A 13,887-nucleotide genomic window follows, 5' to 3' on the forward strand; every position below is an offset into this window, starting at 1 on the left:
ACCCCAATTAACTGAGACACAGATGGGAAACTTCCAGAACTCTCAGTAGCTTTCTGTCTGGTCTTCCTCTAAACATTGGTAAAGGAGAGATCCCCATAAAAAGCTGGGGATTTCCCTCTAGCACTCTCATCAGGACAAGGAGCAGCCTGGCACACTGACTGCAGGTAAGTGGAGAAAGCAGGATAAATACTCATGCTCTCATCCCTCATTGGTTTGATCTGAGGTAGATGGGACCTACATTTCCCCATAGAACTAATCTGTCTGCTCTTCACTTTGACATGGTGAGGACCCAGGGTTACCTGATCAATAGCAGAGGCTGCGTCTAAAGAATGACATGGGCAAGGCTGGGCCTTCGAAATGAGCTTCTGTTGTGGTTATTCCCAACCCCAACCTCTCTCCCAGTGGAAAATAGCAACTGGCCGTTTGGACTTCGCACGCTTGCAAACATGTCATGCCAGAAAACCTCACAGTGGAAAGGAAACACAAACATATAAAGCTTCTGTAGCCATGTATTTGTTACTGGCCATGGAACAGGGAAAACATCCGGTTATCTCTGCCTTGTACTCTTCAGCATTGTCATGAGCTGACATGATCCCTGAACTCCTTGGTGAACTAGAATCACTGTTAACATGTCTTGGGTAAGGTGCCATAACTGTGTTCATATGAATCATTGTGACCATGGTGACCTCAGTGTTTCCCAGTGAGCATAGCTGTTTAAATCTCTAGACCAGAATTTAGGTTTGGCACAGCAGCCAAGACTCGTTTTTATTTTGGAGGGAGATGGCAGTGAAGTTTAAAGCCTAAAAAACAGAACAAACCTGTATCTTTTAAAATTAAAAAAAATTGCAAGGAAAGATACAGAGGTGGCACAGTTAGTGATTTTGAGGGCATGCCCTTCTCCAGCACCCAGGTTTTATAGTCTAGCCTTAGTCTTCCCCCGGTAGATGGATTTTTCACCTTGCTCACTTTGTTGGAAACTGGTCATTTCTCAAAGGTGGAAGCCATTGTCTGGTTGTATTCCACCCTGGAAAAGCCTGAATTTCAGTGGATGTTCATCAGCTTGGTTCAGAAAGTGAGGGTGAGTCCTGTGTTCAATGCCATGTTCATCCCTGTGTTCTTTCCCAATACTAGAGGGTCTCCTCCAACTACCAGCACAAGCATCTCCAGCCTGACAAATGATGTGACAAAACCACCAGTCAGCCGGGACCTCCCATCTGTAAGACCTTCAAATGTAGGCAGTCTCGGGGTCCAGTACACCCCCCACTCCCACCAGTTCCCCAGGACGAGGAAAATGTTTGACAAAGGGCCAGATCAGGTAAAATGGATCTTTCTACTAGCCATCACACCTCCTGTTCTTTGCTCTCCTACTTTCTAAATATCCTTCTTTGCTTTTTGCAGCTGCCACTGACTCCAGTTTAGTTTCCTCTAATCCTGCCAACATCAATAAAGTAAAAAATTAAATTGATTATTTTTCCTCGTCTCCAGGATAAATGTCGCTTTGTGGCTCTTGACGTGACACTACTAGCTGCTACTGCTGCTTCTTCCGAGAAGCGTTTAATTGGAAAAGGTTATTTATTGTTCTGTAAACATTCAGTTACTTTACATACATTGAGGCTGCTGCCTCACCTTAATGAACAAAGTTTCAGAGAAATTCTCAGAGGCCAGGAGTCAGTCACGCTCCTTAACTGCAGGAGAGAATGTCAGATCCTTTCAACAAGCTCCTTCAGTGTTGGTGGGCCCCACAGGAGCAGCCCTCGTCACACAGCTGTAGGTCGTGGTGCACTCAGGTCTTCATAGTCCCTCTGCTACTATCAGAATATGCACGTGTTCTACGTCAAGTCCATCCAGATAGAAAGAACAGTCCATGCCGGCTGCAGTAGAGAAGAACACAGGTCAGATGCGTCTAGTGTTTTCATTGTTCAGTGCCAAAAGGGCTCATTGGGTTAATGCACAAAGAATCCTTGGTGCTTGTTTGGCACTCTTCAAAGGCGAGCAGGTGTAATTATCCCTACTTCACTAATGGGGAACCTGACCCACACAGGCGGTGACTTGTTCTGCATCAGTGGCGGGAGCAGGGAATGCAGCCCATGGGAACCCAGTGGAACTCCTGCCCCCGTCCCATGCTAGGTCCATTTGACCAGAGCTGCCATCCCTGGGAGAGAATGCAGGCGTGTTTTCATGTCTGACTGCAGAAGGAAGCCCAGTGAGTAAGAGCTGGGGTCAGTGAGGGATTTACATACTGCCAGCACTGGCTAGAGCCAGGCAGGTGCTGGGCATGTTTTCACATGTCATTTCACACAGCCAATTCATTTCACTCTGAACTTGGATCTTTCTAGCCTTTGGAGGCTCTTTCGCAGAGGCTGCCAAACTGTACCACATGTGAGAAAAACAGGGGGGAAACAGCTTCATCGGGGAAAGAGAAGAGCCCCGCTCACTGGTGTGTGCAGATAGTGCTGTTAGAAAGTGCCACATGGTCAGACCTGGAGACTGAATTCCTCTCTGCACCGATGCAGCCCAGTCAGCAGCATTACAGCTTCCCTGCCCTAGAAGGACCAACCACCTTGGGGAGAAGAGAGGAATTCAGTCCTTGGCCCCTCTGCCAAGACTGCCAACTGTAACGATGCTCTCTGTGATGTGGACAGCTGGCTGCCAGGAATTGGACTGGCTCCCAGCAATTCACTTCCCATAAGCCACTGCACAGCAGTCAGGTGGTAATGCCTTTGGCACACTACCAGGCAGGAGGAACCAGATTCAAGTCAGCAACTTATCACTGAGACTCTGTGTATCCCATTACAAAGTCACCTCAGCCATCCAGTCCCAAAGACAGACACCTCTTTAATGAGCTGGCTGAGGTTTGAGAGTGGCCTTTCCCAGCTTCTTCTATATGCCTTTTCACCTTTTTATGGCTGTACATATGCTGGCCCCTGTTCTGAAGTTTGGGCCAGTAGTTTTTTCTTGAATCACTTTCACTATCCCCAGTTGTGCCCTGTGCTAGACTCCAGACAGGCCGTGGAAAGGAGCCAGTGCTGTTACTTCATACTTACAAAATAGCTGTGCCCAGAGGCCCTAATCATTACTGGAGCCCATGGTATGTGCTGTATAGCATCTCAGTGCCCTCCCTGAGGAGCTAACGGACGGGCTGTTATTTCAAAGCGTGGCATCCACCATCTCAGATCTCGGCAGGACCTTTCAGCATCTATCCGCTCAATTTCTCTTCTGGTTGAAGTCGACCTATGATATTAGTTCTGTGAGAGCTCTGGGAAGAGAGCCAGCACTTTGAATGTGGGTGGACAGGATCATTAACAAACAATGTTTACCCCTGTGTTCTCTTCCTGGGCAGACCACTGATGATGCAGATGATGCTGTTGGACACAAAATCTTCATTTCAGCCACAATGCAGACAGGATTTTGTGACTGGAGCGCAAAATATTTTGCTCAGCCGGTCATGAAGGTAATATTCTCCCTCCATTCATGTTTCTTGAATCACAGCCCTGCCCTCTCAACCACACAGAAAGGTGGGATGCTGACCCTGGAAATGTGGGCACAATGTGCTCTCCCTTCCCTCGTCATTCCTTTTCTGTTCATCCTAGAACGAGAGCGCCACTCTCACACCACCCTCCCTGCTGCTTTTGATCCACATAATCACCTTGCCTATAAAATGTGGGCGGAGGAACAGAGACGATCAGAGGGAGGGGAGGATTTAGTGGAATGTTGCCAGGGAAAGAGCCCCACGGTATGAAGTAAAAGCTATGCCAAGCCCATGTGAGTAGGAGTGCAAGTATGTGGGGTGGATCTGCTTGTTGGTGCCACTGGTCCAGTCAGCTAAACAGCATTGCCTTACTGTGAAGGTTAAGCGTGGCTGCAGCTTCCAAAGCATTGTATTGTTCCATCAATAGCTGACATCTGATGCCGTGCCTGAGTTGTTCTGCATCGCACAGTGGCAGTTAGGTGCTTCAGCTACATCCACCACGAGAAGCACAAGTTACATACACAACTCAGAGTAACAAACAAAAATTCAGTCCCCCAGTAAGCAAAGTAACTGGGCCATGGACCAAACTCTGCAGCACTGATGCCCCAACAGTGAGGACAGATTCTAAAGCAGGGGAGAAGGGGGCCCAGCCCCTGGTCGTGGGGCATTCAGCCAAAGGAACTTGACAACACATGTCTCCTAGATGATCTTAATTGTAGAGTGAAGGCTTATTTCAAAGCAGCAAGGTCCATGTCATATTAAGTATTTTGTGTGTTTTCCCCATAACTTCCCTTACTAGTTACCTGAGCGAGTTGTGTTCAAAAGGGGGGTTTCTCCCTCCCCACTTGTCGCTTTCTTCTTGCTTAATTCTATAGCAAATTTAGAATGCTGAATTTGTCACACTGCGATCATTTCCTTAACAGATACATGCTGTAAGCAGAGGAGCGACTTCATTACACTAGAGTTAACACTTCCTTACCACACTGAGGATTAGGTGTACCTTGCAAACGTTAACTGATCCTCACAAACATGCAAGATGGAATTGGGTGGGTGGGTAGATGGCTGAATAAAGCAAAGACAAGACTTCGTCACAGGTTCAAGCATGAGGCAGGTGTAAGTTGTCACAGTGACGCTGTTCTCTACAGTTAATACATGGCAAAGAAAGGCTGTCCAAATCCAATACAAGCTTTTCTAGCAACTCTTTTAAGACTTTGCTGGATGTGGAAGTCCCTCTTTAAAAGCAAGTTTTGTTTTGTGTGTGCTTGTGACAACAAATTATCTTGCTCTGAGCGGGGCAGCACAAGGGTGTATTCAGGTTAACTTTCCTGGAAAAATGCTGGAGATTAATCATTCTTCCCTGCCAGCCCAGAGAACAAGAACAATAAAAACAACTTGGCTGTTAGAATAAACATCACTCTCCTTTTGCTGTGTAATGAAGCCCCTGTATTCCAACAGCAAGAGCAAAGACGCGGCTTTCTTCCCGCCTTTGCATTTAGGTTTCTGGCTGTGTTGATGCTAAAACAAGCGGAGGAAATTGTTGAGAATGCTGCCTTAAGTGAAGACTATTTAATCCCAGTGTCAGCAGAGCGTGTCCTCCACTCCAAGTTAGCTTTGACCCTGCTTGCTCGAGTGCAGCTTTAGAGCTGTGACCTACTCATAGGCATCTTGTAAAATCTCCTTTATCTCAGAAAAGGGGGTTTGACAGCAACTGAGGATCTGAAATAGCTCCCAGGAAAAACTCCCGCAGCCTTGGTTACTTAAAAGAAATTACAGTTACAGCAAGGAAAGAGGGTGGCGGTGGAGATTGTGGTGGTGATGAATCTCCTTTGAGATAAATGGGCAGGAGACAGACAGACAGGACTTTGTGTGTGGGTAGGTGAGGGTGTGGGGACAGGGAGAGGGGTTGTGGCTGCAGAAGGGGCAGTAAATTAGAATGGGTGGTTGGCAATCCTCGGATTGTTTGTTTGGGAAAATCTGTATTTTCTTAGCCCTGGTGGGTGGAGGGGAGATGGCTAATGCTGATCTCAGGGCAGATTAACCTGGTGTTTCCAAAGACACGGTCATGTGGGGGTTTGGAACTGACAGCACAGGTACCTTGACTGCTGAGGGAAAAGAAATGTGCGCTGCCAGGACTGCCAATGTGTGGATTCTGGGGAATTCCTGGATCACAAGGTTGTAGAAGTTTGTGGAAGAGGAAGGACATGGGAAGTGCTGGCTACGGACTGATTGGGTTGTGAAGAGGTGGCCTGCCTTGGCATCATGTTTTGCCCACTCTGTGGCATCTAAGTGCTGACTTTTAAGAGGTTGTGATTTACCAGATACTGTGGTGATTCACTTGGGGTGGAAATGAGCTGCCCCTTATCCCTGCTGTACACCTCAGACAATGTATGAGAGCAGGTTTGGACAGTATCAGAGACTTGTGTCCAGCGGATGTGATAGTTTTCTCTCATTTGGCTGAGTGTCTGAATAATTGCTTAGCAACAATATGAAAGCTATTAATATGTGCCCAAAGAATATTAATTGGGAAATGGGAGTGTTCATGGTTGACCAGAATATGTGTGCAGTATGCCATAGAAATTTTACAAGCTCTGACACCTCTATATCTTTTGGTAGGGCCCTATGAAATTCATGGCCAGGAAAAGCGTCACGGACCGTGAAATCTGGTCTTTTGTGTGCTTTTACCCTATACTATATCCTATATATACTCACAGGGGAGACCAGCGTTTCTCAAATTGGGGATCCTGACCCAAAAGGGAGTTGCAGGGGGGGTTGCAAAGTTATTTTAGGGGGGTCACGGTATTGCCACCCTTACTTCTGCGCTGCTGCCTTCAGAGCCAGGCAGCCAGAGTGTGGCTGACTGAGGGCCCAGCTCTGCCAGCAGCAGTGCAGAAGTAAGGGAAGCAGTACTGCGACCCCCGCCGCACAGTAACCTTGCAAACCACCCCCCCCCCCAACTCCTCTTTGGGTCAGGACCCCGACAATTACAAAACTGTGAAATTTCAGATTTAAATAGTTGAAATCGTCAAATTTTAGATTTTTTTAAAGCCTATGACCGTGAAATTGACCAAAATGGACTGTGAATTTGGTAGGGCCCTATCTATTGGATAGGTCTCAGAGGATCTTTCAAGCATTAAGCTGTCAGTATTTTGGAGCAGAAACTTTGTCTGTGATTTCTCTTGCCACCCTCCCACAAATTCCAGCCATTGTGGAACATAACCAGGAACACCATTCCACTGTAACTTAATTGCCCTTCGCTCCAGGCACCGCCCATGAGTCGGTTTGTAGGAGGGGAGAAGTTATGGCAGTAGAAATGTTTGCACACCAGGGAGTGAAGATTTCAGGGAGATGCGTTCCGTGCTTCTGGAGGAGGGCTCCTGGATACAGTAGTGAGAGGAGGGAGCCAGGATGGATGGGGGAATGCCGTGAGTGGGTCAAGGGCATGGGTGGGAAGGTAGGCCAAAGCAGGACTGGTGGGGCCCAGCTAATGGAAGTGTGAGGGGGTGCTGGGGAGTAGTGCAGGCTGGCTGGTTGGCCCAGTATGCAAATTCCAGGATATGATATGTATAGCTGTCTAAATGATTACCAACTCCTCTCAATAGCATATCTTTCCTGTTCAAACAAATGGGAAATTCAGTCGCAAACATCTGTTACTATGGAGTTACAGTTGCTTGCTGGTACATAGTCCCCTTGCAGACAAGTTTGAGCAAAACTCAAACTTCTGAAAACTAGGAAATACACCGGTAAGGTTGCACCTTAACTCTGCTCTCTTTCCGCAGTGCCCCTGTGTGCCTGTTAACACATACATCTTTGCTTTGCCAGTCCCACCATGGCTGAAATGTACGCACTCTGCACCTCCTTTTATAGCCCATTCACTCTCACCCACAGAATTCCATCTAACACAATTAAAGGACAAAATGGGGGGACAGTTTGGCAATTCCTCATTCCCTCTGTTCCCCTGGAGCTGGCCGTAGCCCGTGGGAATTATTTGCATACACTCTAATACATTCAGGTTGTTAGGTGTCCTGCGCTAACTGGTGGAGGCGGAAGTTGGGCCTGCTGGTAAAGGGTTAGTTGTGATATGAGGACATGTGGGTTACTTTGAGGTATGTGACAGCTGTGACTGTGATATGAGGAGATCTATGTTTTGCACCCTCCAATGTATGTGAGCAAAGGAATGGAGCAACGTGAACCTTCACAGTGCAGTATGCATCATTTCAGTGCAGAATTGTGTATATTATACAAAGAGCAGGGCACCGGGATTTAGTAGAAAGGGAATTGTCAGTAGCAAGCTGGGATAGGAGAGCAACTTAAGCATCTATTACCTGTCTGCACTCCAGGTAAAGTGAGCGTGGTCAGTGCCAGGTGTAGCTGCATTGAATGGAGAGGCAGTAGTTAGTTCTGCTTGGTAGAACTGTGTGTGTGAGCTCTCTGGATTGCTTTGGGACGTGTAACAGAGCTGTGATATGAGGGGATCTGTGTTTTGCATGTGTACCTTCAGGATGCAGTATGCGTTGTTTCTGTGTAGGTTAGGTCAGTAGCAGGGCAGAGGGCTTTTATTACAAAGGATATTATCAGCAGTGAGGTGGAATATGAGAGTGTTCTAACGCTTTAAAGCTGATTAAGTGACAGTGTAGTTGAGATGGTATCCTGCGGGTAAGTGTGAGGGATTTGTAAAAGGCTGTGAAATGGTTCTTAAATTGTAACATGTGGTATTCTTTCTGGGGAGCTGGCTGTGGGTGTGGGTGTGTACACACGGGGATCTGGAACCTCCTGAAACTTACATTGCCAAGGGCCAGTGTGAGTATGTATGTATTAATCCATCGCTCAAAGAGGGTAGAGAGAAGGTGCCATGGGCAATCTTTGTGGTTGTTTTGTCCTTTTTGTCTTTTAACTGTGTTAAATGAAATTCTGTGCATGAGAGTGAATGAGTTGTAAAAGGAGATGCAGAGCTTGTACATTTCAGCAACTGTGGGGTAGAAGAGTAAAGGGTGTGTGTGTTAACAGGCATATTGGGGGATTGCTGAAGAAGAGCAGAGTTAAGGTTGCATGGGCAATCTTACCTGTGCATTTCTTACTTTTCAGAAGTTTGTTTTGCTCAACTCAATGTTCTGCAAGGGAACAGCATACCACCAAGCAACCGTACCTCTTAATTACTTTGGGTTTTTTGCTGTTGAATTACAGTGTTTGTCTGTCACACAAACCAGTAATATGATGGTGCTCTAAGAGGAAGGGAATCAGAGGAATACTGCTGGCTGCATACTTTTATAAACATCTACTGGTTATTTACATTTTTTGAGTAGATGGAAAAATTGTATTTCATGTGTAGGAAATTCCTCCCACCCTAAGCAATAACGATGAGGTTTCCATTACTGCTCATTCTTGAAGCACATGGTGTGTTGTTTTGTTTTTTAAATATCAATATAGTGTAACAGTGTGAGCTAATTGGCTGTGTGTCTGTGTTTTATGAAACTAGTTACACTGTAGGCAGGTTTCCAAGTATCTTAATTTTTTTTTATGTGAATCACTAAGAGGAAATAAAATCATTGATCCAGTGCTTCATCAGCTCTACTGCTAGTGTAAGTAATTTTCTCTTGACAACAACAGCAGCAAAGCCAGTAATATATTGGGAGATATTTCTGACCTATGGGGTTTAGTTGCCAGATTAAACTTCAAGCTTTTGGGCTTCATACAAAGATTGGCTTTGGTCAAGATGAGTTCCAGGGTCTTGTTCCTAAGTGCAGAAAATGGTAAGTAAGTTTATAAGGGGAAAAGGAGAGAGAATTGGGGATGATAGTGCCGTTTAAAAATGGGTAATGTTTTGTCTTTCAATGGTTATTAAAAACATTTGTCTACTTTCTAGGATAGTTGCTCACAAGAGTGGTGACTTATTAATATAATAAATCACTGTAGACAGCCAATCAAAAAGCAACATTGGCTTGTGTATGGGGAGCGATTATTTTAGCTTGAGTACTTCACATGCATGAAACAAAATTGCTTTTCCTTTTTTCTTTTTTTTTTTTTTTTTGAGGAAAAAAAAATTGAAGCTCTATGAATACTAATTTGATATAAGGGGAAATGGGCTGAGAGTCAATCATGTGAATACACAGAGCCTCTTTCTGCATCCATTAGGCCCAAATAAATTTTTGGGTGTTTTTCCATAAAAATTGGGGTGGTCTGAGAACTATGAAAGAACTGTGTTCATAAACAGAATTTGTACCATGGTTACCTCATCAGCCACATGGTGCCGTCCATTTTCCGACATGTTAGCAAGAGTGGTAGCATTTGTGATAGTGAAAGTTCAATAATGGTTTCCATTCTAACCCCATTCCAGCCCTCTCCCGGACAGTTCAGAGAAATAGTGTGGTTGGTTTGTTCCTCTAAAGAGACACAAGTACCCCGCAGCTTATTAACTTGGGTAAATACACCCTGCCCTTTAAACACAGCACTGAGTTGATTATTGTAAAAATAAAGTGTTAACAATAAGAAATAGATTAGGTGATGCTAAGTATGGGGAATAAAGTTAGAAAGAGTTACAAGCAAATAAAACTGAAATCACGCATCTAAAACCTAATCTAGCAAGGAACAGGCTTTGTTCAGGATGGTTTCTCTCCTATATGCAGTTTCCAGAAACTTCAGCCCCCCCCTTTGAAGGACTCATCTTTCTCAGCTTGCAGGAGCTTTGGCTTCTTGTGTCTGTCTAGTGATGGAAGCCACAGACGGCTTCTGTCTTTCCTTATATTTTCCAGAGTTCGGAGACTTGATGACCTCATGCTGTTCTTCCCTTCCTGTAGGCTTCCCATCTCCTTGTATGTAAATACAGCTTCCATTGTTTTGATTCCACCATGCTTCATTTACATAGGAGACAGGAAAATAGCTGCCCTCTCTCTTGTCGGGGAGAGAACCTGTCTCTCCTTGTTTAGCCGCAGACTTTAAAGCATAAACTTGTAAAGTATCCAAATTTCCTCATACAGTGTTAATGGATATATTTCACAGTGATATTAATCACCTGTGTGTCATTAGCTCCCAGAAAAGACTGCACTCTGTATATTTTCATAATACAGTAGTATCAGATACAATCAGTTGATTCAATTGCTTATCGCTGGAGGTTCAGTCGCCCATCTTTATAGATCTGTAAACCTTTGAAATGGATTCTTCACAGGGTTACCCCTCAGAGTAAAGTTTATTCAAGCTGTGAGGAAGATGACATGGAGTCCGATGGTAAAGGAAGCTCCATGCACTTTCTTCTCTCACTTCTTATCTCTATAGCTTTGTTTACTTAATATGTTAAAAATGGACCTTCATTGTCGTTGCCTGAAGATCAGGCTGGTCACAGAATATAATACACATTCCAGTGCTGGAAGGCTTGATTACCAACTCCTCCTGACATGCCTGGTTTAAACACACTTGAGTTATAATTCCAGCGTATATCCATAACTCTAACTACCGACTGGGTGTGTACATCAGGCAAGAATATTAATGGTCAGTGAGTTATTCATTTTCAAATGATACCTCACGAGGTGTATTTTGTACAAAGATGATAACAGTAGTGTGTAGAGTGTGAATAAGAGTGCTTAGTGTCACTGATTTACTGCATGGCAAGCCATGGTGCGAATCTACGGTGCACTGCCCTGCCATGTACTAAGTCTTTGAATAGACAAGCCTGCAGATATATTTTTGCAGATATATTTTTGTAATCTACGTCCATTCCTGTTTCCTGTATTTTCATTGTATACTGCTCCAGTATATCTTTTCTCATTGAGATTTTGTTAACTTCCCTTCTTTCCAAGTCATGTGTGTATATATATATATATATTAATAATTAAGGGCCTTGGAGCATCCTGCACTTCGGCACAAAGCAGCAGAGGGGACAGAAAGCACCCCCCTTCCTCTTTTGTGCCAATGCAATGTACTACCACTGCTTCCCACAGATGTGCAGGGTGTGGGTGGAGCCTTGATGCTGCCTCCCCAAGGGACCTGGAAATGAGCGTTCGCTGTGCCGAGCATCCACCTGTCACAGTTTACTCTGTCCCAGGAGCAGCAGAGAGACCAAGAGGGAGATTGATTCCCTTAGTCACAGTCTCCCTCCGGGGCTGCCCCTTTTCTGTGGGCTAGATTGCAGTGATACTGCCTGTGTAGTGATATAAAATAATCTTGCTGTGCACTTGTTATACAACTCCGGGACTTTGTCTGACCGGGGTACGCAGAGTAGTGCATAGTACTGTGAGAGGTGACATGTGCGTCTCTAAAGCCCGCCCGATACTAAAAAGTTATATCCACCCAGCTACATCACTGGGGGTGTGAAAAATCCACACCCTGAGCCATGTAGGGAAGCGATGTAAGTCTCAGTGTAGACACGACGAGGTCAATAGAAGAATTCTTCCTTCACCCTAGCCCCCACCTGTTGGGGAGGTGGGTGACCTGTGCTAATGGGAGAACCCCTCCCGTCGCTGGCGGCAGTGTTTACACTGAAGCTACAGCAGCCTGGCTGCAGCTGTGCCACTGTAACGTTTCACGTGTAGACAAGCCCTTCGTTGGAAGGAGAATGTTACGGTGCATTGTGTTAACTGAGAAATCGTGTGTAGCTCTGTAATTGGAGACTGTATTATCTTGCATGCGCACAAAGAGTCGAGAGAAGGTTCCGCATGCAACTTCTTTTTGACATTTCTTCATGGTTGCTTGCTTAACCAACAACCTTGATATTCTTACACTGCCCTTCGTGGCTGGAATTCTATAAACCATTCTCCTTCTAGAAGTGCCACTCCTGGAGCGTTCAGGAACAGAGAGCCCTGATTGGCTACTGCTGCCTTTTGGGAGCTTCAGTCCGCTAAAGAAGCAAAGTGAAAAATGAGCCAAGTGCAGGTAGAGGAGAAGGACATTGCTGTTCCATTCTAGTACTTCATGCAGAGATGCTGCTCCCTAACGTAAACAGGGAAAGAAAAACAGTCATTTCTGTAATGAATAAATAGAAAATGACTGCGAGCACATCTTGATTGCATTTAAATTATGAGTCTAGCTTTGCTTCATAGCCCTTGCTCTGAAAATGCAGGGATTAATTCTCATTATAAATCACTGGCTCAGTTTCAGACCATCAAACTGGACTTTATTTGTTGATTATCAAATAAATTTATGAAGAGAACACTGCATTGCAATTGCTTGGTGGGGAGTTCAACAGCAGACAGCTTTGGAAATTCTGATCTCTGCAGAGAATTTGATCCAGCTCAAAGTTCTGAAAGTTCTTGAAAGGCCATTCTGCCAACCTCGTGCAACCCTGGATTTGTATTATGCAGGCAGCCTAGGCTTTTCCAGCTGTATGGAAGCCCCACGTCAAAGAGAGCAGAAGCCAGTATTTAGTCTGTTTGATACTGACATAATGTGAGGGTAGAGGTTGGAGAGGATTCTGGAAGGTGAGAATTACATAAACAAATCCTTCCTGATAATCCTAGCCGTAACTTCAGCACTTTCACTGCACCTATCTTGGCAGTCGTGCAAAGCCCTGGCAGAAAGATTAACCCTTTATAAAATTGTGGCAGCAACACGAACCAGGAAAGATCACCCAGTAGTATTATTTGCTATAGTAGAAGAGTGTCAGCCTCTTTTCCTGACCCCCGAATTGAGAGAGAGGCAAAGAGTTAAAAGAAAACAACTTCATTGGCTTTTGAATGGCACTCGTCGGTGGGAGGATTCAGAATTGTAATATGTTTCTTTCTGATGACAGCCAAGAAGTGTTATAAATCTGTGGCGTGTCATGATCCTAATCACGTAACACTATTCCAAACACCCACGTTCCTCTGGGAGCTCTGCTTAGAGGAGAGCTCGGCAAAAGCCAACACTGGGCTTTTGTTTACTAGAAGATTTTCTAAAGCTTAAATGGAAACTGGCTGGGGAAAGGGGAGAAAGGAATGAATGATTAGACAATCACCTGATTGGCGAGTGTTCTCTGGAATATATACCTTCAGCCTTTCCTTCCTAGTCTGTGCTCAGCACCACTCTGGCTGGGGGGAGGGAGGTGGAAGTCTCGCTCATACACTCATGCTCTCGCATTTGCGTTGTAACCCAGGAGTTCCCCAGGTATGTGCGCATGCTAAGAGCTCATCTGAGTACTTTATTATTTTTGTTAGCCAAAGTAGTGCAGTGGGTCAGCGAGGTTACTCAGCAGGTCCTGCATGGGGATGTGGGAAGGAACGTTGGTTTGGCCACATTCTCTGCCCCCTTGTACTGGCTGCATGCAGCAACTCTAACTCTCTTGCTCTCCCTCTACCCCCAATTCACAAGGCAAAATGATTGCGTGCCCCCAGCAGTACACATGCAGCTGATTGAGAACCACTGTTTTATTGGACCCACTCCTGCTGGTGAGAGAGACACAGGCTTTTGAGCTACACAGGCCTGAAGAAGAGTTCAGTGTGGCTCGAACACTTTTC

The 13,887-nt window shown here is 45.2% G+C and overlaps 1 protein-coding gene across 5 annotated transcripts in view; it reads left to right on the forward strand.

The window, feature by feature from the left end:
* RPTOR (regulatory associated protein of MTOR complex 1) overlaps window positions 1–13,887 on the forward strand; it is a 306,196-nt gene that overhangs the window by 251,574 nt on the left and 40,735 nt on the right. For all 5 annotated transcript variants that reach the window (XM_074970551.1, XM_074970550.1, XM_074970552.1 and 2 more), the window contains 2 exons: window positions 1,132–1,315; window positions 3,341–3,451. In XM_074970551.1, coding sequence (XP_074826652.1) covers window positions 1,132–1,315; window positions 3,341–3,451 — 295 coding nt within the window. The remainder of the gene's footprint in view (window positions 1–1,131; window positions 1,316–3,340; window positions 3,452–13,887) is intronic.

Source organism: Natator depressus, chromosome 14 (assembly GCF_965152275.1).
Source record: "Natator depressus isolate rNatDep1 chromosome 14, rNatDep2.hap1, whole genome shotgun sequence".
In the NCBI taxonomy this organism is placed as follows: Eukaryota; Metazoa; Chordata; order Testudines; family Cheloniidae; genus Natator; species Natator depressus.